The sequence below is a fragment of the Rhopalosiphum padi genome, chromosome 3, assembly GCF_020882245.1.
Source record: "Rhopalosiphum padi isolate XX-2018 chromosome 3, ASM2088224v1, whole genome shotgun sequence".
NCBI lineage: Eukaryota > Metazoa > Arthropoda > Insecta > Hemiptera > Aphididae > Rhopalosiphum > Rhopalosiphum padi.
In genome coordinates this window covers 66,335,483-66,362,118 of record NC_083599.1, presented here as the reverse complement: position 1 = coordinate 66,362,118, position 26,636 = coordinate 66,335,483, and the positions used below count along the sequence as shown (strand labels likewise).

The 26,636-nt window shown below is 27.8% G+C and overlaps 2 protein-coding genes across 2 annotated transcripts; both read right to left on the bottom strand.

Annotated features, from left to right (window-relative positions):
- Positions 1 to 732: 732 nt before the first annotated feature.
- Positions 733 to 6,269, bottom strand: LOC132925446 (uncharacterized). Its single transcript, XM_060989843.1, has 12 exons — positions 6,215 to 6,269; positions 6,014 to 6,119; positions 5,755 to 5,934; positions 5,477 to 5,606; positions 5,048 to 5,315; positions 4,301 to 4,572; positions 4,010 to 4,232; positions 3,106 to 3,369; positions 2,664 to 3,035; positions 1,295 to 1,825; positions 1,071 to 1,150; positions 733 to 939 (listed from the first exon to the last, which is right to left on the bottom strand). The coding sequence occupies exons 1-12, from the start codon at positions 6,267 to 6,269 to the stop codon at positions 733 to 735; spliced, it is 2,688 nt and encodes an 895-aa protein (XP_060845826.1).
- Positions 6,270 to 7,678: 1,409 nt separating this feature from the next.
- On the bottom strand, positions 7,679 to 8,219 carry LOC132924009 (uncharacterized). Its single transcript, XM_060988064.1, is given in 2 exon segments — positions 7,679 to 7,716; positions 7,719 to 8,219. Coding segments are annotated over 2 exon segments (462 nt in total). The 5' UTR covers positions 8,143 to 8,219.
- Between the last annotated feature and the right edge of the window lie 18,417 nt (positions 8,220 to 26,636).

The window sequence follows — 26,636 nt, the reverse complement described above, 5'->3', positions numbered from 1 at the left end:
GTATTTAATACGTTATTAGATACTTACTTCATAAAATATTTATTCATTAAATAATACCTAATTTATAACAATAATCTAAACTAATATTATCTAAATATCTATAAATATTAATTTTGTAGTATAGTTATATACTTAGGTAAATGTACCTATTGCGTATACATTTTACGTTATACTTTAGTTCATGAACCTGTTGCCACTAACATATTTTTTTGGTAATTCAAAGAAAAATAGAATATTGACTATTGAGCACAATAACCTGTACCTACTTACTTACACACACTTAAAAATTAAATACATTATTTTATGTAGTTATGTAGGTAGGTATAAAGAGTTAAAACGATCTAAAACTAAAAACATAAAAAGATTAGCCCACCAAATTCAAGATTACAATAAGAAATTAATATGTATAAAGATTAGTAGTATAATAGTATAGATATTTACAATATAATATAATAATATATTATACTATAGTATAGTATATTAGTATACCTAGTCGCTAGTCTACTTATTGCAGGTATATAGGTGGTACATTTATATTTTATTTAATTGTTAGTCGCTCGTTTATTTTTTCTTTTATATAAGTGGGTTCTCTTATGTCTGATATAAGAAGTCTTTTCCCATACAGTGGATCAACAATTTCGGGTAAAATACATTCAGTGTAAAACCTAAAAACATACATTTATAATTTTTTCATGATACAAATACATTTAACTCGATAAAATTTGAAATTCCTTACAAATTTAACTTTTTGATCATTTTTTCTTCCCAAAATGTTTTGTCGTAATAAATATGTTCCACACTTATCCATTTTTTGGCGTAAACAACAAAATAACATACATTTCTACGTGTTATATGAAGTTGACCCATAACTTGATAATAATACTGATGATCATTTTTTAACTGAAGTTTATTTTCTTGTGTTATATTACAATATGACAACTAAATAAAAAAGGGTTCATTCTTATGATACATATTACATATAAATATTTACACGATTTTATATGTATAAATATAATAGTATAGTACTATAATTAAAACACATAGATATAGCTTACAAGTTTATTATTTACGGCATCAACACTGTTTTCGCTATCTTTTGCTGTGTATGGGCATTTTATTTCTACAATAGCATGATCCCCAACCAAACCATCTAAAACAAACAAATGAAAAATATTATAATATAATGTTATTCATTATTGATATTATTATTAATTATATAGGTAAATGTGTAATTTTTATCGGTACTAAATGAATACTTAATTAATTTACGACATTTTTAATAACAAAAAATAACCTGGACTTGCTGCTAAATATGGAAAATTAGTATCTATAACAAGCCCGCTTAATTGAACGTCCAGCTTAATGATCTCCTCTAGTTTTTTTCTAGCTTCATGTTCCATATTATGCCCATAACTCATTTGTTTAGATGTAACAGGAGGCTTATACAGTATGTTATGGACTTTGGTCTTGCAGCTGGTGTTTGGTCGCATTTTGCAAATTTCACCAAATCGTGAAGCTGTCAACCTAATTTTTCGTTCTTGAAACCAATTGGGATTCAAGTTTTGATCCCTCGTATCGATTTCAATTTTTTTTAAGTCAACTGTATGTAGATATTGAATAAATGAATTTTTCTTTTTTCGTAGTTCATCTTCATCTAAAGTATCCATTAGAGGTTCAGCTAACCCATAATGACTGTCAGGACCTTTTGATCGGGCACTAACCATTTTCTTCCTATGGATTTTTTTACTATTGTACAATTTCCGTCGGTTTATAGTATTTAGTCTTATTCGATCAGTATTTTTCATGAACTTTTTACCAATTGTTCCTAAAATTTATGTAATACAAATATATATAAGTATGAAGACTATAATTAGTGTTTTGTATAATAAATATTAAATTGTGTACAATTTATTTTACTCTCCAAAGTGTTATCATAAAACCAAAATAAAATGGAGTATATAGGTCACTATAATGTGTGTATTAAATTTTAATGAAATGATAGGTATCATTGTATACGAAAAACGATTATGAACGGAGATGATTTGTCAGTCTAGTATATATTATATTTAAATTAAATATTGTTATATATTTTATTTTATTAAAAGTAATTTATTTTTCAATTAGGACGGTTTGGCGATTGCATAATATGGCATATGGTTAATCAATTTTTTCCCAAAAATATTGCATGTAGTTATCATAATATTATTTATATTATCATAGGTATACTATATAGTATCATAAAGTTACTGTAGAGAAAAGTCTAAAAATCGAAGCACTTTTACAGTTTTACCGCTCAAAAATGTGCCGTCAGGCGTCAGACGAAAAATAAAAATTATAACACTGACTCTTCATTCTCCTTCTAAAATCGAGCCTCGTTTCCATAAAACAAATTAATATTTATTGTATATTGTAATGTTTTAAAGGGTTCGTCCCGTAATGTAAATGTAAAATAAAATAAAAATAATAAAAAAAAAAACACAAATCATTTAAAATCAATACATTCATCATTCCTTCAGATTTCAGAATCTAAAATAAAATAGTTATTATTGAATGATAAATAATATAAAATATGTTTATTTATAATGCATTTAAATTTAAATACTTTCACATAAATAGGTACAATAGCATAAAAGAATGTATATATATGGTTATTGGTTAATTACCTGGACTAAAATTCATAATTTTCTTATGGATTGTGCTTAAATATGCTTTAGAATTAAAGGAAATAATAGCTGCTTTTATTCTGGTCGAATAATTATTACTTTGCGAAAAATTTATTCTTTTTCCACCCACGTATTTATTGATAATTGAGTTAAATTGCTCGCATATATTGTTATCTAGATCTTCAATTAAGCTGGAGCTATTATTTACTAAACGAGATGTAATTTTGTCTATTTCTAGTAAAATACCACATCGTAATGCTTCTGGTATCATGTTGATTTCACCTATTTTTGACCCTTTACAAAAATAAGAATTACATTCTTGGTGCTGTCCAAATCTATGATAAGGTGCATTCTTCAAATCGTTTTTAAGATCTGAAAACATTTTTATAACGTTAGTATGATTAATTTTAAAACGCACACAACTATATTATATACGAATTACCTGCAATTTTTTGATTCTTTGATTTATCCAATATATCTTTTTGATAACTAATTGCTTTAGTAACATCAGATCGAAATCTTAGGATATTAGTCACGATAAACTTTCGTATTGTTACTGGATATTCAGTTTTTGTAGCCAGCATTTTAAGTTTACTTATATAATTGCGCAGCAAGTGATTTCGACACTCGATCTTTTGTATCATGAATCTAGGGCCATATGGTAAAATCTCATTTAGTCGTTTCACAACACTACTGTCTCCGTCCCCTATTACAAAAATCATAAGAATATTGTTTAAAATGTCAGTATACTAAAACTAAACCATACTTATTGTATAAAATCAAAAACGATTTCTGAGCGGAGACTGAGCCTATACGTTTGTAAAAATGTTTGCGATTTTGACTTAGTTTTTAATAATTATTAATTTGAACTCTAAACGCTTATCTAGACTGTCTAGATAAAAAAAAAATCGAAATATTTTGAAAACTTTATCGTGTATATTGTATATATATTATATATATAAAGCTAATATTAACATTTAGTAAAAATGTCAAGTACAAACAGTTTTTCACTTTTGAGTTACAGCAAACCTTGCAGAATAACGCATTTTCAAGCTTTTTTACTCACAAATAAAAAAACTGTCTCTTATATATTTTAAAATATTGTTAATTTATATCAAAAACGGGTTTTGCATAAATTTTCTTGTTTATTTTATTTTTCCCGAATATTTATAAAATTAATAGCAACTTATTTTGATGGTCTGCCCTCCACACATAAACTAGTAATAATAATTATAAATAAAAACACATATATAATTGGAAAACCAATTGCTAAGCTCAGAATTCAAAAGCTTAGGAAAATAATTGTAATTCATTACATGGTAAGTTAAAATAATATATAATATTACCAATAAGCTTATTAAATTTGAGTCCATGCATTTCAACGCTTTTTGAAAAACCTTCCACTATACCACCGGCCTCCATTGCAGTGGACGCTTGTTTCCAATTAAGAAAACAATTATGTTTTGGAATTTCTTGGCTTAGAGATTTCGATCTCTGGCACACTGCACAGTACCGATTTTTAATGCCGACAAATAAAACTTTACCAGTTTTGTACCCAATTATTGTAGCCTAAAATTGAATTTTGTATAATATATTATTCCTACATATCATTGCACAAATTATGGTTATTATCTTACCGCTCCTGATAATGCATCGTACTTAGTTTTGTAGCTGCGTTTAGACCACTGGCCATCCGCAACTACAGTGCACATTGGTGTACCATCAACGTCAGTATTTCCGCATTCTAAAGCTAATTGTCTCTCTTCGTTCCCAGCTTTAATCATTTCATCCCATGCTGTATCCTGAACAGCATTTCCAACTTTTACTTGATATTTTGAAAAAGAAGTAGCTGAGAGGCAAGGTATTTCGAGGGAAGCCGAAAGTTCATTTAATTGAGTAAATCCAATCCCTATTTTTTTTTTTAAATTTTAGTAAAATTATTCAAATACTATGTACTACGTTCCAAATACTAAACAATAAATATTTGCAGTTAAGCTTTGATGTTTTGTAGAAAACGGATTCAAAAGGACTAAATTGTCCCCAGCGGATCAAAATGTCCCCGAATCAATAAGTCCCGTAACCAAAAATATTGATAAAATTATAAACTTTTTAAAATATGCATCTAATAGTATAAAATGAAAGAAATACGCCCTAAAATCAAAAATAATTCGAAATATAAAATAAAAAAAAAAAAAAAAAAATACAAAATAAAATTTCAAAAATAGCTTTGTGAAAGCATGAAACACATTTGTTTCATACTTTGCTTTTTTGTGATTGGCAAAACAAAAATACAAATACTAAAAGTTCTTTACCCTTGTAATAATATTTAAATAATTTAAAAATGTCACTCTACAGATTATTATTTATTGCTTTTCTTTACATACCAATAGATAAACTTCCACTAACTACCGCTTTATTTATTGGTAAGTAATTATTTTCTGGTACATCTTTTTCCGTAGTAATTGAACTACTTTTACAACACATTTTACATTTAAATATAAAAACCGATTTATATCCTCTTCTACATTCCGACTGAAATTGCATATCTATAAAAGTACAGCCAAATGCTGAATCGTGAACGGTGTTTTTAATTTGATCGAATAAGTGAGATATGTCTACTATTCTTCTGCCTTCAAGAGTGCTATAAAATAATTAATATAATTCTACGTAATTAATTAATTATACGTTGTTACGTTAATAATAAATAAAAAGAAAATATAAATTTAGTAAATAATATTATATATTTTTTTATTTATTATAAAATATAGTGATGATAGTGTACATAACATAAATTTAATATACTTAGAAATCACTGTATCGGCATCAGATGACGAATCTACACATAATTCATGATTTTCAACATCAGTCACATTACATAAGGGTACACCGAACATTAAACTATTTCCTGTTTCTGTAATATCTAATGAAGATCTAATAGGTTCTCTATAGGTAAAAAAAATATTAATATAATAATCATTTAATTTAATAAATAATATTATGTTATTTTATATTTATAAATTGATTAAAGGTAAATAGTGACAATAGTGCACACTCTACAGTCTACACAGTACACAACATAAATTTTATATACTTAGAAATCACTGTATCAGCATCAGATGACAAATCTACAGATAATTGATGATTTTCGACACCAGACACATGAAAGGGTATACCGTTTACTAAACTACTTCCTATTTCTGTATCCAATGAAGACGTTTTAGGGCAATGTGTCATAGAATCGAATTTTGGCGTACTAGTTAGCATCGGTTCTCTATAGATAAAATAATAAAACGTTATGGTTTTTTATTTTTTTAAATAAAAATATATGTAGTTAATCTATTTTAACTTGCATAAACGATAACGATGGTAAAGATCCTATTTCATCAGTTCCTAATAAGTGAATCGATGATGTGCTAGGTTCCGCTTCCCTGTTTAAAGTATACCTACGTATTTCAACTGTACTAAAATATGATAATTAAATAATTATACTTACCATGTCACTGTTTTTTTCTTAAAATTATTAAGTCTACCTAAATTTTTTTTTTTTATACTTGTACATCTCGACGGTGCTAGACGCTTCTTTTTGTCATTCCGACGGTCATCCATTTTTATTAAATGCACAAAAATCAAATAAGTAATAATTTTCGGATATAGCTAATAAACGCTGATGACCGATTGAAATTAAATAGTAAATTGATTACTGAAGTCTGGATTAAGTGTTCCCCCCGGCGCAGCGCCCGCAGTCTAACAAAACTATTTTGATTCAAAATATTATAATTTATATATTATATTAGTAGTAGACGATTCTTAGAATTTGTCGTATATAAGACAGATATAACTGATGGTGATACCATAGATCTCTATGTGTATACTGTATAATTTTTATAACCCATACAACGAAAATTTAATTGTATTATTGTAGATGTAGTATGTATTATGTATACGTATTTTCATAATTCAACGCAAACCACCGGGCGTATAGACATAGAGTTACCACAGATACTCAGACGCAGGAGTCCAAAACCAAATTATAATAATAAATAATTAGGTATATTATATTATTATTATTATTATTATTGCTCGACCCAATACGGGATCGTAGAGACGAGTAGACGACGTTATCGCTAATTTATATTCCGGCAGGCGGCAGTGCTATTTTTATTAGTACACACTACACAGAACGGACTGGTCTGGTTGTGTCATAGAGTGGGGCAGCGCCGCCGCCGCTAGAATTCACTGCAATGAAGCAGCCGCTAGGTGCGCCAGTGGACGGTGTAAGGAATTATACATTTTTTTTGGAAACAATGGAAACCCTTCTACGTACTTCAAATGCTACGAAGTCTTCAATGATCGTAGACTCATAAAAAATATACTGTTAGAAAGGCTATAATTTTTTCTATGTTTTGTTGGAAACCGATTTCTGGAATTTGCATTAACAAGCGAGCGTAACAGCATAACAAAATATCGTTTTATAAAAACGAATTTGCTTGTATTTTAGAAAATAAATTATATTTTAAATATCTGATTCCAACAAAACATAGTAAAAACTGTCACCTTTTAAACAGTGTATTACTTATGGGTCTACGACCATTATTTACTTCGTAGCATTTGAAATACGAATGCATTATTTTTGATGCAAAAAGACGGGTGTGGCGTCCTCTTAACTAATAACGGTTAGATTAGATTTTATTTATAAAGAAAAAATAATTATTTTAAAAATTTTTCAATATTATTATAAAAAATAATATTGAAAATTATATGAAAAATTTTATTGTACAAAAATAAAACACAAAAATTAACTACCATGTGCGGGCCATCAAAAATTGCTGGGGCCGCGGGTTGCCGACCCCTGGGTTAGATAACTGATAAGCAGAGCTTGCGCTAAGAAAATTTTAGAACTGCCCAACATTTTAATATTTTTGTATATGCAGATTAAGTAAATTTGTTGCTCGCTAAACAATCACTATTTACCAAGCTATACATTGACTGCACGTGTTAACACTTTATACATTACTTTATTTATTATAATTTATTAATAATAATAACAGATTAATTTTTTTTTTTTATCTTCAGTGTCTTCGCCACTATCGTCACTATCGATAAATTTATTTTTACCAAATGCTTCAAGGAAAACTCCACCAAAATAACTTTGTTCCTTTCCTTTTCTTCTTTTGAGGACTCGATGTTTCTTTTTAGATATCCAATGGTAAACTGTGTCCCTAGGATCCCAACCGTATAATGGTGGCATATTATAATTTATATATAAGCTCAAGTTTTCTGACTCAATATTCATAGTTGAGCGTAATGGTGATTTTAATAAGTTGCTGGCACTTATCAAACGTTCAACATCAGCACTATGAGGTTTAGCAGCTGCCACTCTTGCCAACATTGTACAAACATTTGGAAAATGTTTTGAGCCACATAATACTTTTACTAGTTTAATAAGGTTCATTTTTCGTAATTCAGATATATTTTCCATTGATATCAATTCATCATACTCCAATGAAGGTTCTTTTAAATCTATGTCTGCTCCAATTAAATTATGAATATCTTTGATGCATGCTACAGAAGATAGTACAACAAATGGTTTTATAATTGACAGTAAATTTTTATCAATAGAAAATCTTTGTGTTAAAAATTCTTGAAGAGAATATACAAGGTATCTTACATTTTTTAAATCCATGTTCGCTACGCACGTCACTCTCACTTAGTCACTTCTTCGTCTAAATAATTAGTAAAAAAAACTAATATAACATGAGGAATAGTGAATAGTGAATACAATTGTAAAATGTAAATGTTAACAATATTTAAACAATGTGACAGTTATGTATTTAATATTTATCACAGATATTTATACTATATTACTATATTGAGATCAGCTGTGATATTTATTAGCCGATAAGTTATAAGTTATAATCTTATAACTGTTACCAAGCATAGAGTAATATAGAGAGGACGTTTGATAATTTTTTTGATGCTCAAAATGACACACGGCAGTGTGACCATTAAAGAAAAATAATAATAATAATAATGTATACGTCCAGATCTGTTCACCAGACAATAGTTTTTGTATTAAAAATTGTTAGAAAGTTCAAAACTTAAATCATTATTTATTACTTACTTATATTAAAATGGTTTTTTTTTTATGAACTCAAGAAACTATCTAATATAGTGTTTTAGTCATAGGTTAAAGGTTTCATTATGTACTTATGTTTATTCCCTAGAGCTTGTCAGAAATATTTTTTTTTGCTTCTTATAACTCAGATAGGTACCAATCTAAAAGTAGGTTCATTATAAATAAATTAACAACATTTTTGAATTGAACATTTATAATTAATAAAAATATTTATTGCCCTTTAAACAAAGTTAATTTATTATACCAACTTCTTAGAGATGGCTTTTCATTCTGTGATTGTATGCTATATTTTATTTTTAGTTTACAATACGTAATGGTTATAGATTTAATCAAAAGAGAAATATGATCAACTAATACATTTTGGCTGTCTGTATTATGACATTTGAATGAATTAAATATAATGGGATTACCTATGAACCTACTTAATACTTTTGATTGAATTAGTAATTTATTTACAGATTTATTTTTATAATCAAAAGACTTCAAAACATTTCCCGTTTCATAGCATACAGTTATTACATCTTCACTGAGATAACAGAGTCTACCGTTATTACCATATCTGTTCTTGAGAGTAATTAAGGAATTCATGAAGTCTTCTTTATCAAGGGTAAACAAAGCAGATACACATGCTTCACAATGTAAGGTAAAGCTTAATTTATGGGTAACAAATCTAGCAATATAAATAATAATTTCTTTAGAAAAATGACTTAGCGTGAAAGTTTCCTTAGTAGTGACTACATAATTATGATCATTTATAAATTTGTCTACGGTTTTGTCATTTTCTTCCTCGAAAAGTGGGTCATAATTGATGTTAACTGAGCTTTCATTTATAACTTTAATTGGATCCTTACTCGAATAGTGTAGAATTTCAACATCATCAAGTGGAATACAATTTCCCGTATTGAACTGTAGAATACTAGTGCTATGAATAACTTGTTTTCTGTATCCTGAACGAAATTGTTTTGCTGTCGGATTATTATGGCCACCTTGAGATTTAATACTTCCAAATAATAGCTCTAAATGGTCTTGGCTAAGTTTGTACGTTCTTATAAAATATAATTTTTCTGGAAGTATTAAAGTTTTATATAGATCCAACAATGAATTCAAACAAATTACTATTTTTTATACACAGTCCTTTAATGTACTCAGTAAATTTTGAGGTAAAATCATAAATATCTAAAAAATTGTCTCGACACAGCTTTTTTTTCCCAATACATTTAATACTTCTTGTATTTAAAATATCAAACACATCATTAAATATTTCTATGAATTTCACAGTAGCATTAACTCCAACAAATGCAGGGAGGTTTAAGTTATATTTACAAAACTTTAATGCGTCAACTATTGAACGACTTAATAATTGAGTTGCAAGCTTCACCTTCATTTTTTGCTTAAAAAAAATGTGTTTTTTTCTCAGTTTGTTAGCCAAATGATACCCTTCCTGTTCCTGTAGTATAAATAATTGATAAATATAGCTAAAGTCAATCAACTGATCATCCATATCTTTAAATAACTTTTATTCGCCAAAAGCATTTCTGATAAGCTTCATCATGTGAGCAGCATCCAATAAAACTACAACTTTTGCATTAGCATTATTTTTAGAGCAAGCTGTTAATTTAGTATTTAAATTATCCACATCAAAATTACAACCTAAAAGTTTAGACATTGATAAATTTGTTGAAAATCCATAATACGTTAAGCTTGTAATAATAACATTAGTTTCCAACAATAAATCTAAAGCGTGGCGAACTAGTTCAAATTTTTGTGAACTATTTAATCCAGAAGTTAAAAAATAGCCAATTGGAATTTTCCAGTTTTCGTTTACTGACACCACCATAAAAACCAAACATTCTTTAGCTTTTTCTAAACTATCAGTATTTAGATTATTGCCAAGATCTACACGCCCATAGTAACTATTGCCATCATACTCTATGTGCTGGCGTATGGACATTTTGTCCATCATTAAGCTGCAGATTATAGGATGATTATAGTTTATTTGTTTAGAGAAAGCATTTTTAATGATTCTTTTGTGAAGCCAGGATTTGCATCTATGTGAGCATACCATTTACTTAGTGTTCGACGATGAGTTAATACTGTATTAAATTCTTTTCTTACAAATTCATAAGCCCTTGAAGAATAAAAGTGTAAAGATAAGGCAAACTGACGAACAAGCGGACTATACTTTCTTTTAACACTTAAGCCTAAATTTTTTTTTTTCAAATTTGTAATTAGATCTTAGTGCTTACCAAAACTTTCAAGAAGAACATCACTAGCATCTTCATTCAATAAATCTTCATTCTTTAACTGTTCAATTATGCTTGTAAGACTTTTAATTTTTTGCTTCTGTCTTCTAACCGTTTGTCGTAACATTTTAACTCTTTTGCTTTTTGCCTGCATTGCAGTTGAAAAGTGAGTTATTCCTCGCTTTAAAAATAATCGACCAGGAGAATCATTTGTTGAGGGTTTACTAGCTATCAAACAAGAAGAACTTATATATTTCTATAAAAATAAAAAAATAAAAAAAAAAAATAAATAAATTTTTAATTTCATCAAATTTTAAATTTGAATGATTTAAATAATATAAATAATTAATAAAATGTACTTGTGTAGAAACATCAGAGGTAGGGCATGGTACTTGAACTATCCTGATTCAAATGCATATTACTGTCATCACTGTGGTTGTCATCTAATTGCACAACACCTTTCAAATCACTGTTACTAGCTGTTACCTGAAAACAATTAGAAATAATCTATATCTATACTACTATATAAATTGAAGTCGCTTTTTTTTGTTCGGGATAAACTCCGAAACTACTTATTCAATCGTCGTGCAATTTTTTTAAAATTAAAGATGACATCACAGAGAAGGTTTAAGGCAAAAAATTAGTCCGATTAAGTTAATAAATAATTAGTTATTATTAATTAAAATAAACGTGTAAATTGTATACCTATATATATATTATTGTATACATTGTGCGGGCCATGGGTTTCCATGGTATTGTGTTTGATATCGGCGGTGTATCACACGTACACCAACAACATGTATATCCAATATTCGTATTAATATTTTAATAATACAAATTAGTAGTTTCGGAGTTTATCCCGGCGTCTTTGAAAAGATCCTACTTATGGCCTTATATAAAAATATTAGAACTTAAAACTAATATGAGAGTGCTATTTACAGATCAAGATAATATACATTTTGTCAAAGATTTACTTTTAATAGGCAAAGGCGAATTTCAAGCAACGAATGATAAAATAAATATTAAAAGTTTCTGTAATTCAGTACCCACTATAACAAAATTGATTCAAAACGTGTACCCGAACATTCAAAATATATCTTCTAAATCATTGAAATGGTTTCAAGAAAGGGCTATTTTGTCACCAACAAATTAGCAAGTCGACAATTAATTGATTTGATTCTATCTAGGTTTGACGCTTAATCACAAATGTACTATTCAGTTGATACAGTTTTAGAAAAAGAGGATGCAGTCCATTTCCCAACTGAATTTTTTAACTCTTTAACGCCTTCTGGAGTCCCACCACATTCACTGATTTTAAAAATAGGGGCACCTTTTATTTTAATGAGAAATTTGAGCCCACCCACACTTTGCAACGGTACAAGACTACAAATCAAAAAATTGAGAAGTTCATTACTCGAGTGCATAATATTAACAGGCTGTGGTAATAGAAAAACTGTTTTAATACCAAGAATACCAATTATACCCTAAGAATTACCTTTTAATTTTAAACGTATTCAATTTCCCGTTAAATTAGCATTTGCAATGACTATAAATAAAGCACAGGAACAAATACTTAACGTTGCTGGAATTGACCTAAGCGATCAATGTTTTTCTCACGGTCAACTATACGTCACTCTGTCACGTGTGACATCCAAATTTAATTTGTATATTTTTGCCCCCGATCCAGAAAAAGTTGATAACGTTGTTTACAAAGAAATTGTTTAAGTCTTTGAATAATTATCAAAATACTGGCATAATTCAAATTTATATATCTACATTACCGTGAAGACGTGACTAAAAGTGGTCTAAAATAAGAATAATTATTTAACATCCAGAAAATCAATAGCAATTTAATATCTGAAAAATCTTGCAATAAAAAATGTATATCCAATATTTGTATTAATAAATCTATCAATAATCTTGCAATAGCGATATTATTACTTTAAAATATAATATTTAATAAATCCTACTGATTAAATTGAGCAATATAATTAGTAAAATTTACTTGTTTTAATACATCAGAGGTAGACACGGTACTTGAACTACTTATATTCAAGCATGTATTATTACTGTCATCACTATAATTGTCATCTAATGGCACAACATTTTCCAAACCACTACTACTAGCTGTTACCTGAAAACAATTCGAATTAATATTTTATAATTTATTTATTATTTAAGTGAAATCTGTAGTGTTACCTGAAAACCTGAAATTCTGATGGGTGTCCTAGTTTTAGGAAATAACAGTTTAGCCTTTATATAAATACATTTAAAATTAAAACACATATTTACACTAACTATGTAAAAACATAATTGAATGGTCACATTATTATCACTTCTTTATTGCTTCGTGTTATCATATAGGTTACACAATCTTCTATATGTTTATGATAATAAATGTTATGAAAACCAGACAGTAAAAAAAAAACGGTTTATATCACTGGAAAAAAAACGGATTATATCACTATCATGGAAGAAAAATATCATACCCATTTTAAGTTTGAAAAAAAAAAAATTGAAAAACTTGAATACTTTTTAAATAATGAGTGTTCTTCGATAAAAAAATCACCCTGTATATTATCTAAGTACAAACCATAGAAAACATATTTCATTATTTTGTTTTTTTTACTAATTCGTAAAAATTATTAATAATCAGTCGTGGGTCGTTCGATCGCACGGCGTACACACTACACGCACAATACATACATAATATATGATATATTTTTTACGAATACGGGTGACGATCGGTTCGTATTGGAACGATAATCTAATTATAAACCAGTCAAAGTGAATATTTTTATATAATATATTCGTACGTACTAAAAGCAAGACGCAAACAAATTAAATAGTTTATTTTTTTACATTATTTTTTCTCGTTTGTTGTATGTTGTATAATAAAAAGTATGAATTTTTAAGTTTGATTATTTACTATTGTTTTTATAATAATATAATTTAAATTTGATTGAACACGTTAGTTTGTTGAAGTAACTTAATTATATCTATTAGTCCAGTTATTTAACGATTTTTTAAGGAATTAAATATATCATTATAAACTATTGTTACAAAAGCGATGAATTAACTAATGTTAATTCTGAAAATAAACACAGCTGGTAGACCATGCAATATGTTTTAGTTTTAAATTAGTATACTATAGTTATTATACTCTAAAATCTCAATAAGTAATGGAAAACAATTACTTTATATCAATTTTATATTCATTAACTTTATTAAAATAACCTCATTGATTTTGAAAAAACCTTAGCCCATGTAAAAAAAAATATTTGTTTTACTCTGCCCCCCCCCCAACCCATGGAATAGAATTCTGGTGCCGTGCTTAGTCCTGCCTTCTTGTTGAGGCATACTGTTGATATTTCTATTAAGTTCACCTTAAAAAACAGTTTTAATTTTTTTACACAATGCTAGCTGTAATGATATGCTCACATATCATAATTGTATATTTTATTATTTTATTAAATACATAATGATAAAGTTATTACCTATTTAAGTTAGTATACCTAAATTAAATTAATAATTGTTTATGCATTATTGCATGATAAAAAAAAAAATTAACATAATTTAAATTAAGATAAGTTAAAATAATACCTGTTTATGAATTGTACTCATACTATTCCTACATAATATGTAAGCTCGAATCATAGTATTATAGAAACTTAAATTTTGTATAAAAAAAAAACATTATCCATTCACATTATAATATTATATTCAAACTTTTGAACTTTATAAACTTTTTTCTCTAACATATCAATTAATGTATGACGTGTGATACACGCTGACGATCAGGAGGAAGGTAATAAAGTAAATTTAAATAATTTTAATTTTACATCTGGTAGGTAACTATATTTTCCAGCACTTGTGTAAGTATAGGGAAAAGGTTCCACGGATTCGACATTTATTCAAGGATTGTGTCCCTTGTATTTGTAATTTTAGATTTATTATACACGCACACGTTAGGTTTTATATAACCACGATTAATACACAAAACTACTTATAACAATTATTTTTTATTTGTTTTATTTTTGTGTTAATACATAGCATACTTAATTTTTTTCCAACCCAAAATTAAATTATAGAATAGTGTTTATATAGTATTTCCATATTAGTATTGGAAAAATATAAAAATTTTAACTAAACAATTCACTGAAAATATTTTACGGCATGAAAACATAATAGACTGAAATTGTGAAATTTAATAAAATTAAAATAAAAAATTAATTTATTAATTTCACGTTAATTAAAAAAGAAATTTAGTTAGTTAATAGTTACGTTAATGAAAATCCAAGTGTAACTAGTTAAGTTAAAAAGAAATTAATTTTTTAACTCGTTAATGCCCTGCCTTGTTTATAGATATTATGGTATTTAGGTATATTATCTTCTGATTTGGGGGCTATTCTTGCCAAGTACTCTCAGCTCTTTTTATGAATACACACACATTTTATGCATAATATAATTGTATACATAGTACCTTCTTATTACAACTTATTGAGATTAATTGAGAAAGTAGCTGTTACACATTACTATAATGTAGGATTTTTAACATTTGTATTTTTTTTTTACAGTTTCCAGTGCTTTAAAGCCGAACAGTTACCAGTGTCCAATGTTAACCAAATCCGAACAATTACCTGTGTTTTCAAGAGGCATTCAGCAAATATACATTTTTAATTTTTGTGTACATTAATAGTACTTTGAAATTGTGTTTCTGTTTAAGACATTTTTATTTTATTTTTTTATAGAATATAAAGTTTATTGTTTGTTGAGTGTTGTATTATTATTATTTTTTTTTAGTTAAATATTTAAGTATATATATATTTTTTTTAAGTTTAGTAGTTTAGTTTCAAGTAAGTATTTTTTTTTTACAGGTAAAATTTTGTGTAACTATAGTATAGTAAAAAAGCTATAAGTAGAGATTTAGGTTCAAGACTTTATTGCCTATAGGCTATAGTTACTTTTTTGCATATTTAATTAATTAAGGATTATTTGCAATGGAAATCGTTGAATCAGTAGCTTTGGTTGATGTTATTGACTGGAGATCTCTCGAAGATGGTCAATGGTTAACCGCAGGTGCAATTGATGCTTGTGTGAAGTATTATTGTCAAAATATCTTGACGATTGATGAAGGAATGAAACAAAAGTTTTTATACATCAATTGTTCTTTAAGTTCAGCTATATTAAGTAAACCAAATGATGTGACAGCCAACTGTCAATTGATGGAATTTAGTTTTAAAGAAAACATCATATTTTTTCCATTTAATGTTGATAACACACATTGGGTATTATTTGTATGTGATTTTTCAAATAAAAAAATTACTTTTTGTGATCCTTTATGTGGAAACTTATCAGAAGCATTTATAAAAAATTGGTCTAAATTTTTAGAAGCTAGAAATATGTATTGTCAAGAATTTATAGAGCCAAGAGATGTATAATTTGTATTTTCCAACATGCAGAATGTGCAAAAAGATGGTTACAACTGTGGTCTCTATGTGGTACATTATATAATGCAAATAATTTGTGGACCATCTAAAATGGAATTTTTTCCTGAAAAAATGAGAAAATTGGTTTAAGAATCCCTAGAACTAGTGTTCACTAATGAAATTTCTAGTGGTAAACATTCTGGCGGTTCTGAAACAGTAGTTTATACTAAACCTTTGGATATTTATTATATAGATTTTAATAACGAATTCCTGTTTTACTTCAGTGCACTCTTAGATTCTGAGTGGTTGGCTATAGTAAAAAATTATGAATGTAGTTACCTCTTTGATTATAATTATGATTCATTTTATAAGAGACATGAAATTTCATATAATTTTGAGGAAAAAAAGTAATTAAAAATAAATAATCCTTCAATAGTTTATGCTATAGGATCAGAATGTTTGAAAGCTGATTGCAACGCTATGTTCCTTTGTATAGTGGTGTTCAGTAATTTAAAAAACATGGATTTGGGAGTAACAGTTATTACAAAATATTTTGGTAATTCTTGTCCACATAAGCCTATAACACGTGCATACGACGATGAGATATTACACTCAAACTTGTTTATAGACAACAACTTGGACAATTTTCATGTCTTAAGAACTGGAGGTTTTGATTACAGATTGAGAGCACAAAGTAATTATTGCATAAAAAATTTGACTGAACAATATAAAAAATTAATTATGTATTTGAATTGTTTAAAGTCCTACTTGGAAATATCTAATGCTTTAAGCGAAGAAGATTTTGCAATTTGTTTTGCATTAATTAAAACTGACATGTATTATCCAGTTGTCAGAAATGTATTAAGGTATTTACATTGCAAGCTTACAACCAACAATAGTTCATTGATATTTACTATTGGTAAAATCGACAAACAATTACAACAAACTGATGTTATAAATGTCCTTAATAACCAATCTTCTAATGCACAGTGTGATGATATTGTTTTTAATAATGCAAAGAATAATACTAATAGTTTCTCAAATTTGTGTGGATCTTGGATTTTGACAGAATCTGAAGTGGTGCAGACAAATTATCTTGAAAACCATGACCATGTAAAACATTTGTTTACACAAAAAATGATTGAGATTAAAAATTATTGTGTTTTAAAATATTATTCTTCAAGAAAAAATAAAAAGATTAAAATTACAAAAGAAGGAAAACGCCTTGCATTAGTGTTCTATGCTCGGTGTAAGCACGAAGACTGCAATAATTATGTATTTAGATGTTTGGTGGATCCAGACAACACAACTTACAATTATTTTCTACAAAAATTGGTAGTAATCATAAACCGGGAGTATTTCATGCATATATGTACACCAAGCCAGTGACCCAATTGGTTGTCTATTTTTTTCAGTAAAGCATTTTACCTCTATTCAAAGTGTTATCGATAAGTCCTCATTAGTCTTTCTTTTAGATGCTACTGGATCTGTTGTAAGAAAAATAAATACAAAGGGTAAAAGGGTATTTTATTATGCCGGTGTTGTGAATATAGATGGTAAAATAATACCTTTATTGAATTTTGTATCGTCCGAACATAACATTGCGGCTATTAGCTGTTATTTGATGCGTTTCAAACATTGTTTTGGACAAAAGTGGCCAATATTCAGGACTGTTGTTTTAGATTTTAGCATGGCATTGTTAAATGCAGTTTGTGAATCCTGGAACAAATTGAGTTTAATTGATTATATTAATAATTGTTATAAATACTGCAAATCTGACGAACCAAATCAACAATTTATTGTTATACTGCTATGTGGTTCACATTTTCAACACATGATATCTAGATGTGTTAAATCCATCACAAAGAGTAAAAAAATATACTTTATTATCTGCTTATAAATTATAGATTATATAGAATCTATATAATTGTATAGAAAAAGCGAAGGATCGGCTGGCGACTATTATTTAGCACGGCCGCCGTAATTCGTCAATCTCGCTCGTACCATCGTGGTTGTGCTAAAACCTGTAAAATTATATTTACGTATGAGTTTTTGTTGAATTTCTTTTATTATAAATTGCAAGGCGCGAATCGCCATATTTTTTATTATAATTATTTAGTAACGCTAAGCGCAACATTTTTTATTTACAATAGTATATTGTATAGGCGCTAATCGCCACATCTTTTAATATATTTATTTTAGTGTTTTGTAAGTGTGTGTGTAATTATTATATAGCGGTATAGGTGCAGCTGGCCAGCCGTCCACCGACAATTTGTGAGTTTTATATCATTATTTATTTATATTTTATATTGGTTGTGCTCAATCGGCATTAAGTCACAATTAATAGTATTATACATTATTATTCTATATTTAGCGGTATAATATTACTATAATATTATTTGTTATTATTGGTTGTGCCGAACCGGCTATTATATTTTATACATTTATTACCTGTTGGGCCAAAAGGGCCGTAATTGTTTTAGTATCTTATTATACATATTTTTACCATCATTTACATAGAGTTACCTGTGTCCCTAGTTTTAAGTTTACACACACAACAAATATACACATCTACACACACCACCGCACACTAGCACTCTTTGGTCTTGCTCGGCGACCCCGTCCACTTCCTTTGAGTCGCTATACATACATACACACCATTACACAGGTCGGTCGGTGTGTGAGTGGAGCGCGTGAAGTATTTTGGTGACCGGGCATCACGGCCTATTATTGTTCGTACCCGGCCCGTACAACTAAAAAGTTCATGCATTTTTTTTTATTCAGAAAATCATTTATATATTCTCTGAAATTTTTTTCTGTTTCTATGCATATAGTCTGTACGTCAATACTAGCTTTCCTAAGTCCTCCACGATCTTTTTGTAGCGCTAATTCACTAGTATGTATGTTTGCATACAGAAAACAAATATTGCAGGTAATTCTTGTTTCTACTTTTTTCACCACAAATCCAGCAATGTAAATAGATACATCTTCAACAAATGTATCTATTTAACCGTTGAATTGAATTAAAATATTCGTGATCATGACTCACTGGATTGTACAAATTATTTTCACTATTTATGCCTTTATTAGACTGTCTATTAATTGCTATTGTAACTCTTTTGTCTAGTATTGCACAGTTCCCGTTTGTTGAGCCAACAATAGCATTATGAACAAGAAGTCGATTGTAAGCAGCTTGAAATTGACGACAAGTTGGATCGTCGTTATAACCTCCTTTACTACGTACAGCACTAAATAATGTCTTTATGTGGTCCTGGCACAGTTTATAAGTTAGAAAAAATGTTATGGATTTGTTGAATACAATAATTTGAATAAAGTCAAAGCATTATGTAACCCCATTATAAGTCCTTTAAATCCAGTTTTTCTTTGAGATTCTAGAACTTTAATAGCATTTTCAAATTTCAAATCTTCAATATATGCACAGAATTTATATGAAATTTCTTCATACTTTTCTATTGTGTCATCTGAAATTGCTCTATTAAATGGTTTTAAGGAGTATAGTTTTCTACTATTTAATATGTCAAATGCATTATTAATCATTTTGCAAAATTCACTAGTGGCTTCACATCCTTCAAAATTTGTATCAATTGATTTAACATATATTAGTGCATCCCCTACACTATCACTAAGTACTTGAGCTGCTAATCGAACATTCATTTTTTCATTTTTGTAAAAAATGTGGCGGGACGTCAATTTTGTTGCATCTCTAAGACCTTCAATTTTTTCTTTATCAAACAATTTTTGAATATAGTCCCACTTAATTAATTCACCTTTTCCATTTTGTATTATTCTTTTTTCTCCAAACGCATTTCAAACCAACTTCAACATATGAGCTGGGTCATAAAAAACAAAAATCTTTTCATTGTTTAAAGGATTTACTATATGTGGAGTTTGGTCTTTGAAATTTGTTCCTAATAATAAACACATACTAGTATTTACATCAAATGATGGCTCCATCAAATGTTATTGAATGCAAATGTGCACCTGTATCGTTTATTAGATCTATTGCTATTTTCAACAAATTGCCCCTTTCTTGTCCATTGAGACCATCAATTAAAAAATAACCTATAGGGAGTTTCCAATACCCATTAATGCCAACTAATAAAAATACCAGACTATTTTTCGCAAGAGGAATGTCATCTCCATCGTATGTAGAATTAGGTCCTAAATCGATATGACCATTCATTTTTTGCTGAGTATCAACTTCTAAAACTCACTTTACACACATTTCATATATGACTAAATTACAGTACACTGGGTTTTCCTGAGCTCTTTGTCTTATAGTTTCAAAAGCTTCAGCTGTAAAGCCAGGATTTCCTTCTACAACTGTATACCACCGCCTCAAAGTCCTAGGGTGAGGAAGTATATGTCCAAATGATTTTCTAGCAAAAAGATAGGCTCAGGGAGAATAGTACTGTAAAGTGATAGCAAATTGCTTTAAATCATTGGAAAATGGATGTTTCTTTCCCATAGAAGCTTGTTTCATAATAGTTACTAGTACATCGGACCCAATTGCCTAATTTAATAACAAAAAAATATCATGTAGAATAATGCATATAAAAAGGAATATAAAAGTATTAAACCAATTATTGATATATTATTTATTAACACTTATTAACACATAACCAAAGGTGGGTTATAATAATATTATAGTATATACTACAATGTTACTAGAAACTTATAGGCTACATCTACCTATACCTACATAAAAAAAAATAAAATTTACTTAACTGTACAATAATGATAATTAACTATAAAAAGCTTAAGTTAGAACAATATAAAATTTAACTAAATAAGTTAATAAGTTTAAAACAAAAAGAATTAACTAGTTTAGTTAAAAAGTTTAAAAAATTGAAATTTTAAATAGTCGTTCATAATAATCATTGTATTTTTTTCTTTTTTTCGGACTTGGTTCACCCGACAATATTGTTCCATTTTGACCTAAACTTGAAGTTATTTAGTTGTATATTATTAAATACATAAATATTATACAAAAATACCTCTTGTAATGACTGTTCTTATTTAAGAAAATTTATAAATCTCCAAATCGTAACATGATTTGCTGCAAGTCCACTGTTAAACGCATGATGCCAACCTTCGACCGCGTTATTGGTCCGTGGTTGATGGTTAAGTACAGAATCATAACAGTTCCATATGCAAAAATTAAACTGTGGTGAGTGTCTCCGATTGTTACGATTTGGTCGCCCAATCCACGTATCTTCAAAATAATTAATTATTGGCGATAATAGTTCTTCATTTATATTCTTCATTCAAAAATAAGTTGAATCTACCTATTAGTTCTTCAAAAGTCCGAATAACATTAATTATTGGAATAAACGCCAAAGCACTCAACGATCGTATTTGCATAGAAAACTCAACGTCATCATCATACATTTTTTTTTAATCCACAACTTTGAATTTTCCGCCATAAACATTGTTTAAAATGGAAAAAACAACCTTTAATTTCTGTTGTAGGAAATTCGTCTTTATAAGCTGATATGAAGGCCATTTCAAAATCAACCATAATTCGTTGGGACGTTAAATTGGAAACTAAAGATTTTAACGCTTTCAGAACTTCAATATATGAATCTTTAGAACGATCTACCATTAAAATATATACTAAAAGAAAACTTTGTTTATTTTTTGTACCATGTATAGTGTTAAGTTGCGAAAATAATGTTGGCACTGAACGAAATGTGCCATCACCAAACCAACTCGAGCATTCTTTTAACATATTTAAATTTTCTAGAGTAAAAAATATTAATATACGCTTTTGAATTTTATTATCGTAAAATAAAAACATGTCACCTTTGTATGTTAAAGAATATTCACCAGAAACTATTAAATCACCAACATTTACTGGATTAGCTGGAGGTTTTTGTTTTTTAATCCTTTCTAGTTTCTCGTCGAATTGTTTTTGATATTTTTTCTATGTTCGGTAATTGGCCAATTATAGAGGTCGGGAGAGTTTCAACTGCACGACTTACTAAATTTCTGTGAGTTAATACCGTTTTTTTTGCTTCTTCTTTTATACTTGTAATTATTTCTTTTATTTTTACTTTGACAATATCTGGTGCGTGTGAATAGTGTACAGATTCTTTTATTATATCCCCTAAAATTAAATTAAAAAAGAGCTAATTTTCTAACCATTTCTAATAAATAACTATTTATTTATGTATATATAATATATATTAAGTTGTATATTTTAAGACATTATTTACATATTCTACATATTTACATCTATATACGGGGTGATTCTTTTATCTATTCATGTTTTTGAAAACATTTTTTTATATAGTTTCAAGTTATTAAAAAACAACGTTTTTATTAAAGAATTATATTTTTAAATATTTTTTTAATTATATTTTTATTTTTTTAAGCTTTGGAATATGAAATTAAAACTCTGTTTGAAAAGAGTGAAAATTTAAAAAAAATATAAGGATAAAAAATATTTAAAAATATAATTTTTTAATAAAAATGTTTTTTTAACAACTTGAAACTATGTAAAAAAATGTTTTCAAAAACATGAATACTTTTTGATATAATGAGTGTTTTATGATAAAAGAATCACCCTGCATTTCGTAGTATGTAGATTCCATGATTAATTTTTGGTAAATTATAGGTACAACTAAATCTAGGCCATAATAATTAACTATATAATAATTACCTATTTCTTCACGAGTGGTTGTAAAGTATGAAGTACATTTGTAAGTTTTATATTCAGAACAACGCCAAATAAATTTGGACATTCTTTCTTTATAGAATGTTAGAAGATATCCATCATGTAACAAAAGCTTATTGCCTTTTTGACTTACAATAAATTCTAAAGGCATTTTTAAATTTTTAAATCTGTGCAGGCGATACCAACTGTGTGTCTACACTAAAACACTGTTGTATTAATATAGTCATGACGTCGATAAAGTCATTTATCGTGGTTTGTAATCCTACTCGTAATCGTGAAAAATTTATCAGATAATACAAATAGGTCAGTGTGACAGTGTAAAATTATGATTAGTTATTATTGCCTATGGCAGGGGTCAGCAACCTTTTTGGTGTCAATGGCCAAAAAATAAAAATAAATTTTTTCACGGGCCATAATTTGAAAACACCTTATCTTATTTAAACAAAATATTATAGTAATATTAAGTAAACATTATTACTAGAAAATGTGCTTACTTCGGTTAGGTTAATCATTTTAGATATCAGTATTATTATAAAATATAATGTAATAAATATTTTTTACCAATAATATATTCTTTATTTGCATTAAAAATATTTTTAACAGGAGATATTTTGTACCGGAGATATTTTGTACTGGAAATATTTTAAATTGGAGATATTTTGACCTGGAACTATTGAAGACATTCTCTTTTTTTATTAAGATTAGATAAGATGTTCTTAGCTCTGGCTATCTACATCTATTGATATTTACAATTGTTACGAATAGAAAAAGATTACGTGTAAATAAAAACAATTACAATATACTATTAAGTATTAATTATTAAGGCGATTGGAAGCAGTGTATTTATTTCACGTTTTAGACCTAAAAGCCTGACAAGATTGCGCATACTTAAAATGATCATATTTTAATTCTGTAAAAAGATTTGAGTTGATCGACCTTTTTTCTAGGTTATTGTGGAAATCGATTTTTGATATTTTTTTAAAAATTGTTTTTAAATCTTATTTGAGTTTCTAATTTTTTTTTAAATTTTTAAATTTACTTAAGTGTATTTTTTAAGAATGTTAAACAGTTATTCTAAAATTTACTTCCACAATAACCTAAGAAACACAACAACAAGTACAAATATTTTTACAGAATTAAAATACGATCATTTTGAGTTGACGTATTTTTGTCAGGCTTTTAGGTCTACATTGATTGAAATTAGTTTCCTCGTCGGAACAAAATATTTTATTTCATCAAATGTAAAGACTTGTGCATGCGCGTGCGGGCCATAAATTATTTCCCGGAAACGTTTGATACCGGCGCGCAACGCAAGCCGCCAGCGTACCTATATATGTTCCTAAATAGGCTTATAATGAGTTCAAATGAATTGCAATATATTTATAATTTGGTATGTTTATTGTACTTGACGAGTTTACACAATATACCTACTGTACGATTATGCACGAAGCTATCTATGGATTTCGTCGACACTTAGTAGGTTGTACGTACTTAACGGCGCTACATCTAAAGTTTAGTTTCAGACTTTCAGTGCAGTATTGGTGTATTGTATTAGTATCAGTGCTTTAGATATTGGTAGTTGTACTTTTATTATTCCAAGTTCTCATAAAAAAATGAATAACAAAGATTATAGATACGGGACGAAAAAACGTCGGTATTTAAGTAAAACGATTAAATCTAAAAAGCAAAAATTAAAAAATTTTATTAAAACAAAAGAAAACCCAATAATTGATCACCAGGTAAGTACTAAAGTACCTTAATAATTTGGTATATTTTAATTCGATTAACTTTCACGAACAAATCATTATAAGCTATTTTATCAGGTTTCAGATTTAGGTGCACCGGTTGCTGTTGGTGATGAAATTATTTGTAGCAATTACTTACAAACGTATGTATTATAAACTACAATAAGTTGTAAAAAATAACGAATAATTTACATTATATTTGTATAACAGACATGATAATCGAACGCAGATTGAGGCTGAAAGAGAAAATATAAATTCTAATACCGGCGAAAAATCATTAAATAATATAATACCTGTCGAGTAAGTGTTGGAGTAATTTTATAAAATTGAAAATTAAAATTAAAAAATAATTTATGATTTTTAAAGGGTGAAATGTAGTGGTCGACGTTTAGTTGATATAATGTTTTTATTTGATACCATTAAAAATATTGACCACCACCCATTCGATTGTACTTTCAAAAACTTAATTTTGGTAAAAGAAATCAGAAATGGATTTTTTTCTGAATTCGTTTTTTTGTGTAATTTTTGTAACAAACAAGAAATAATTACAAATGAAAATCGCGCTAGTATGCCTGTAAATTCGGCAATGGTGGCTGCAATCGTAAATACTGGACAAGGGTATACACAACTAGACACATTTTCAGCTTTTTTAAATATGCCTAATATGAGTAATCCGTTATATCAAAAAATTCATAATGACTTAATTAAACACACCGAGAACACAGCTATAGAAGCAATGGAAATGGCTGGTAAAGAAGAGGCTAGACTTGCAGTGGAAGAAAATAACGTAAATGAAAATGGAATACCACTAATTACGGTTGTAGCAGACGGTACATGGTCTAAAAGGTCTTACAAAAGTAACTACAATGCCCTTTCTGGTGTAGTAAGTATTATTATTATATTATATTTATATTATCGTCAATAATTTTTTTAAATTTTTATTGGCTGAATTGAATTAATATTTTTAGTGTAACTTAAAAAAAAATAGGCGTAGATACTTAAAATTTTCACCAAATCTTTAAAATTGCATTCTTAATACATGGTAACATTTTCAAAATATTTTAAATATTTTTTAACAATTTATAGACATTTCAAATTTTTGTTTTTTGAAACTAGAAATTTTTCGGTAGCTAATAAAAGCTTAAAAATAGCAATTTAAAGTTCTTCATAAATATTTAATTTACCTAATATAAAAAGTTAAGTGTAACTATTCAAATATTTTTTTATAAAGGGGTTAAGTAGCGTTAAATTTGTCGAAATTACGTAAGCTTTCTTAGTATTTTATGGTTAAAAATTTATAAAATATTCAATAAGTCGTTTTTAAAAATAATAACATTATAAATTATTTTATATAGGCGACAATTATTGGATACCGAACAAAAAAAATACTTTTTATGGGAATTCGAAATAAATTTTGTGCTGTTTGTCAAAAAGCTGAATCCAACGAGAAAGAAGTTTCTGTTCATAAATGTTTTAAAAACTGGGAAGGAACTTCTACTTCAATGGAAGCAGACATTATTGTTGAAGGTTTCCGCCAAAGCATGTCAATGCACAATTTAATTTTTAATAAACTTATTGGTGATGGGGACTCAAGTGTCATGAAAAAATTATCATTGGCAAAACCTTATGGGCCCGATATATTTATTAAAAAAATAGAATGTGTAAATCATATTCTAAGAAATTATTGTAACCGTATTGTGGATATATCCACTCGTCGAAA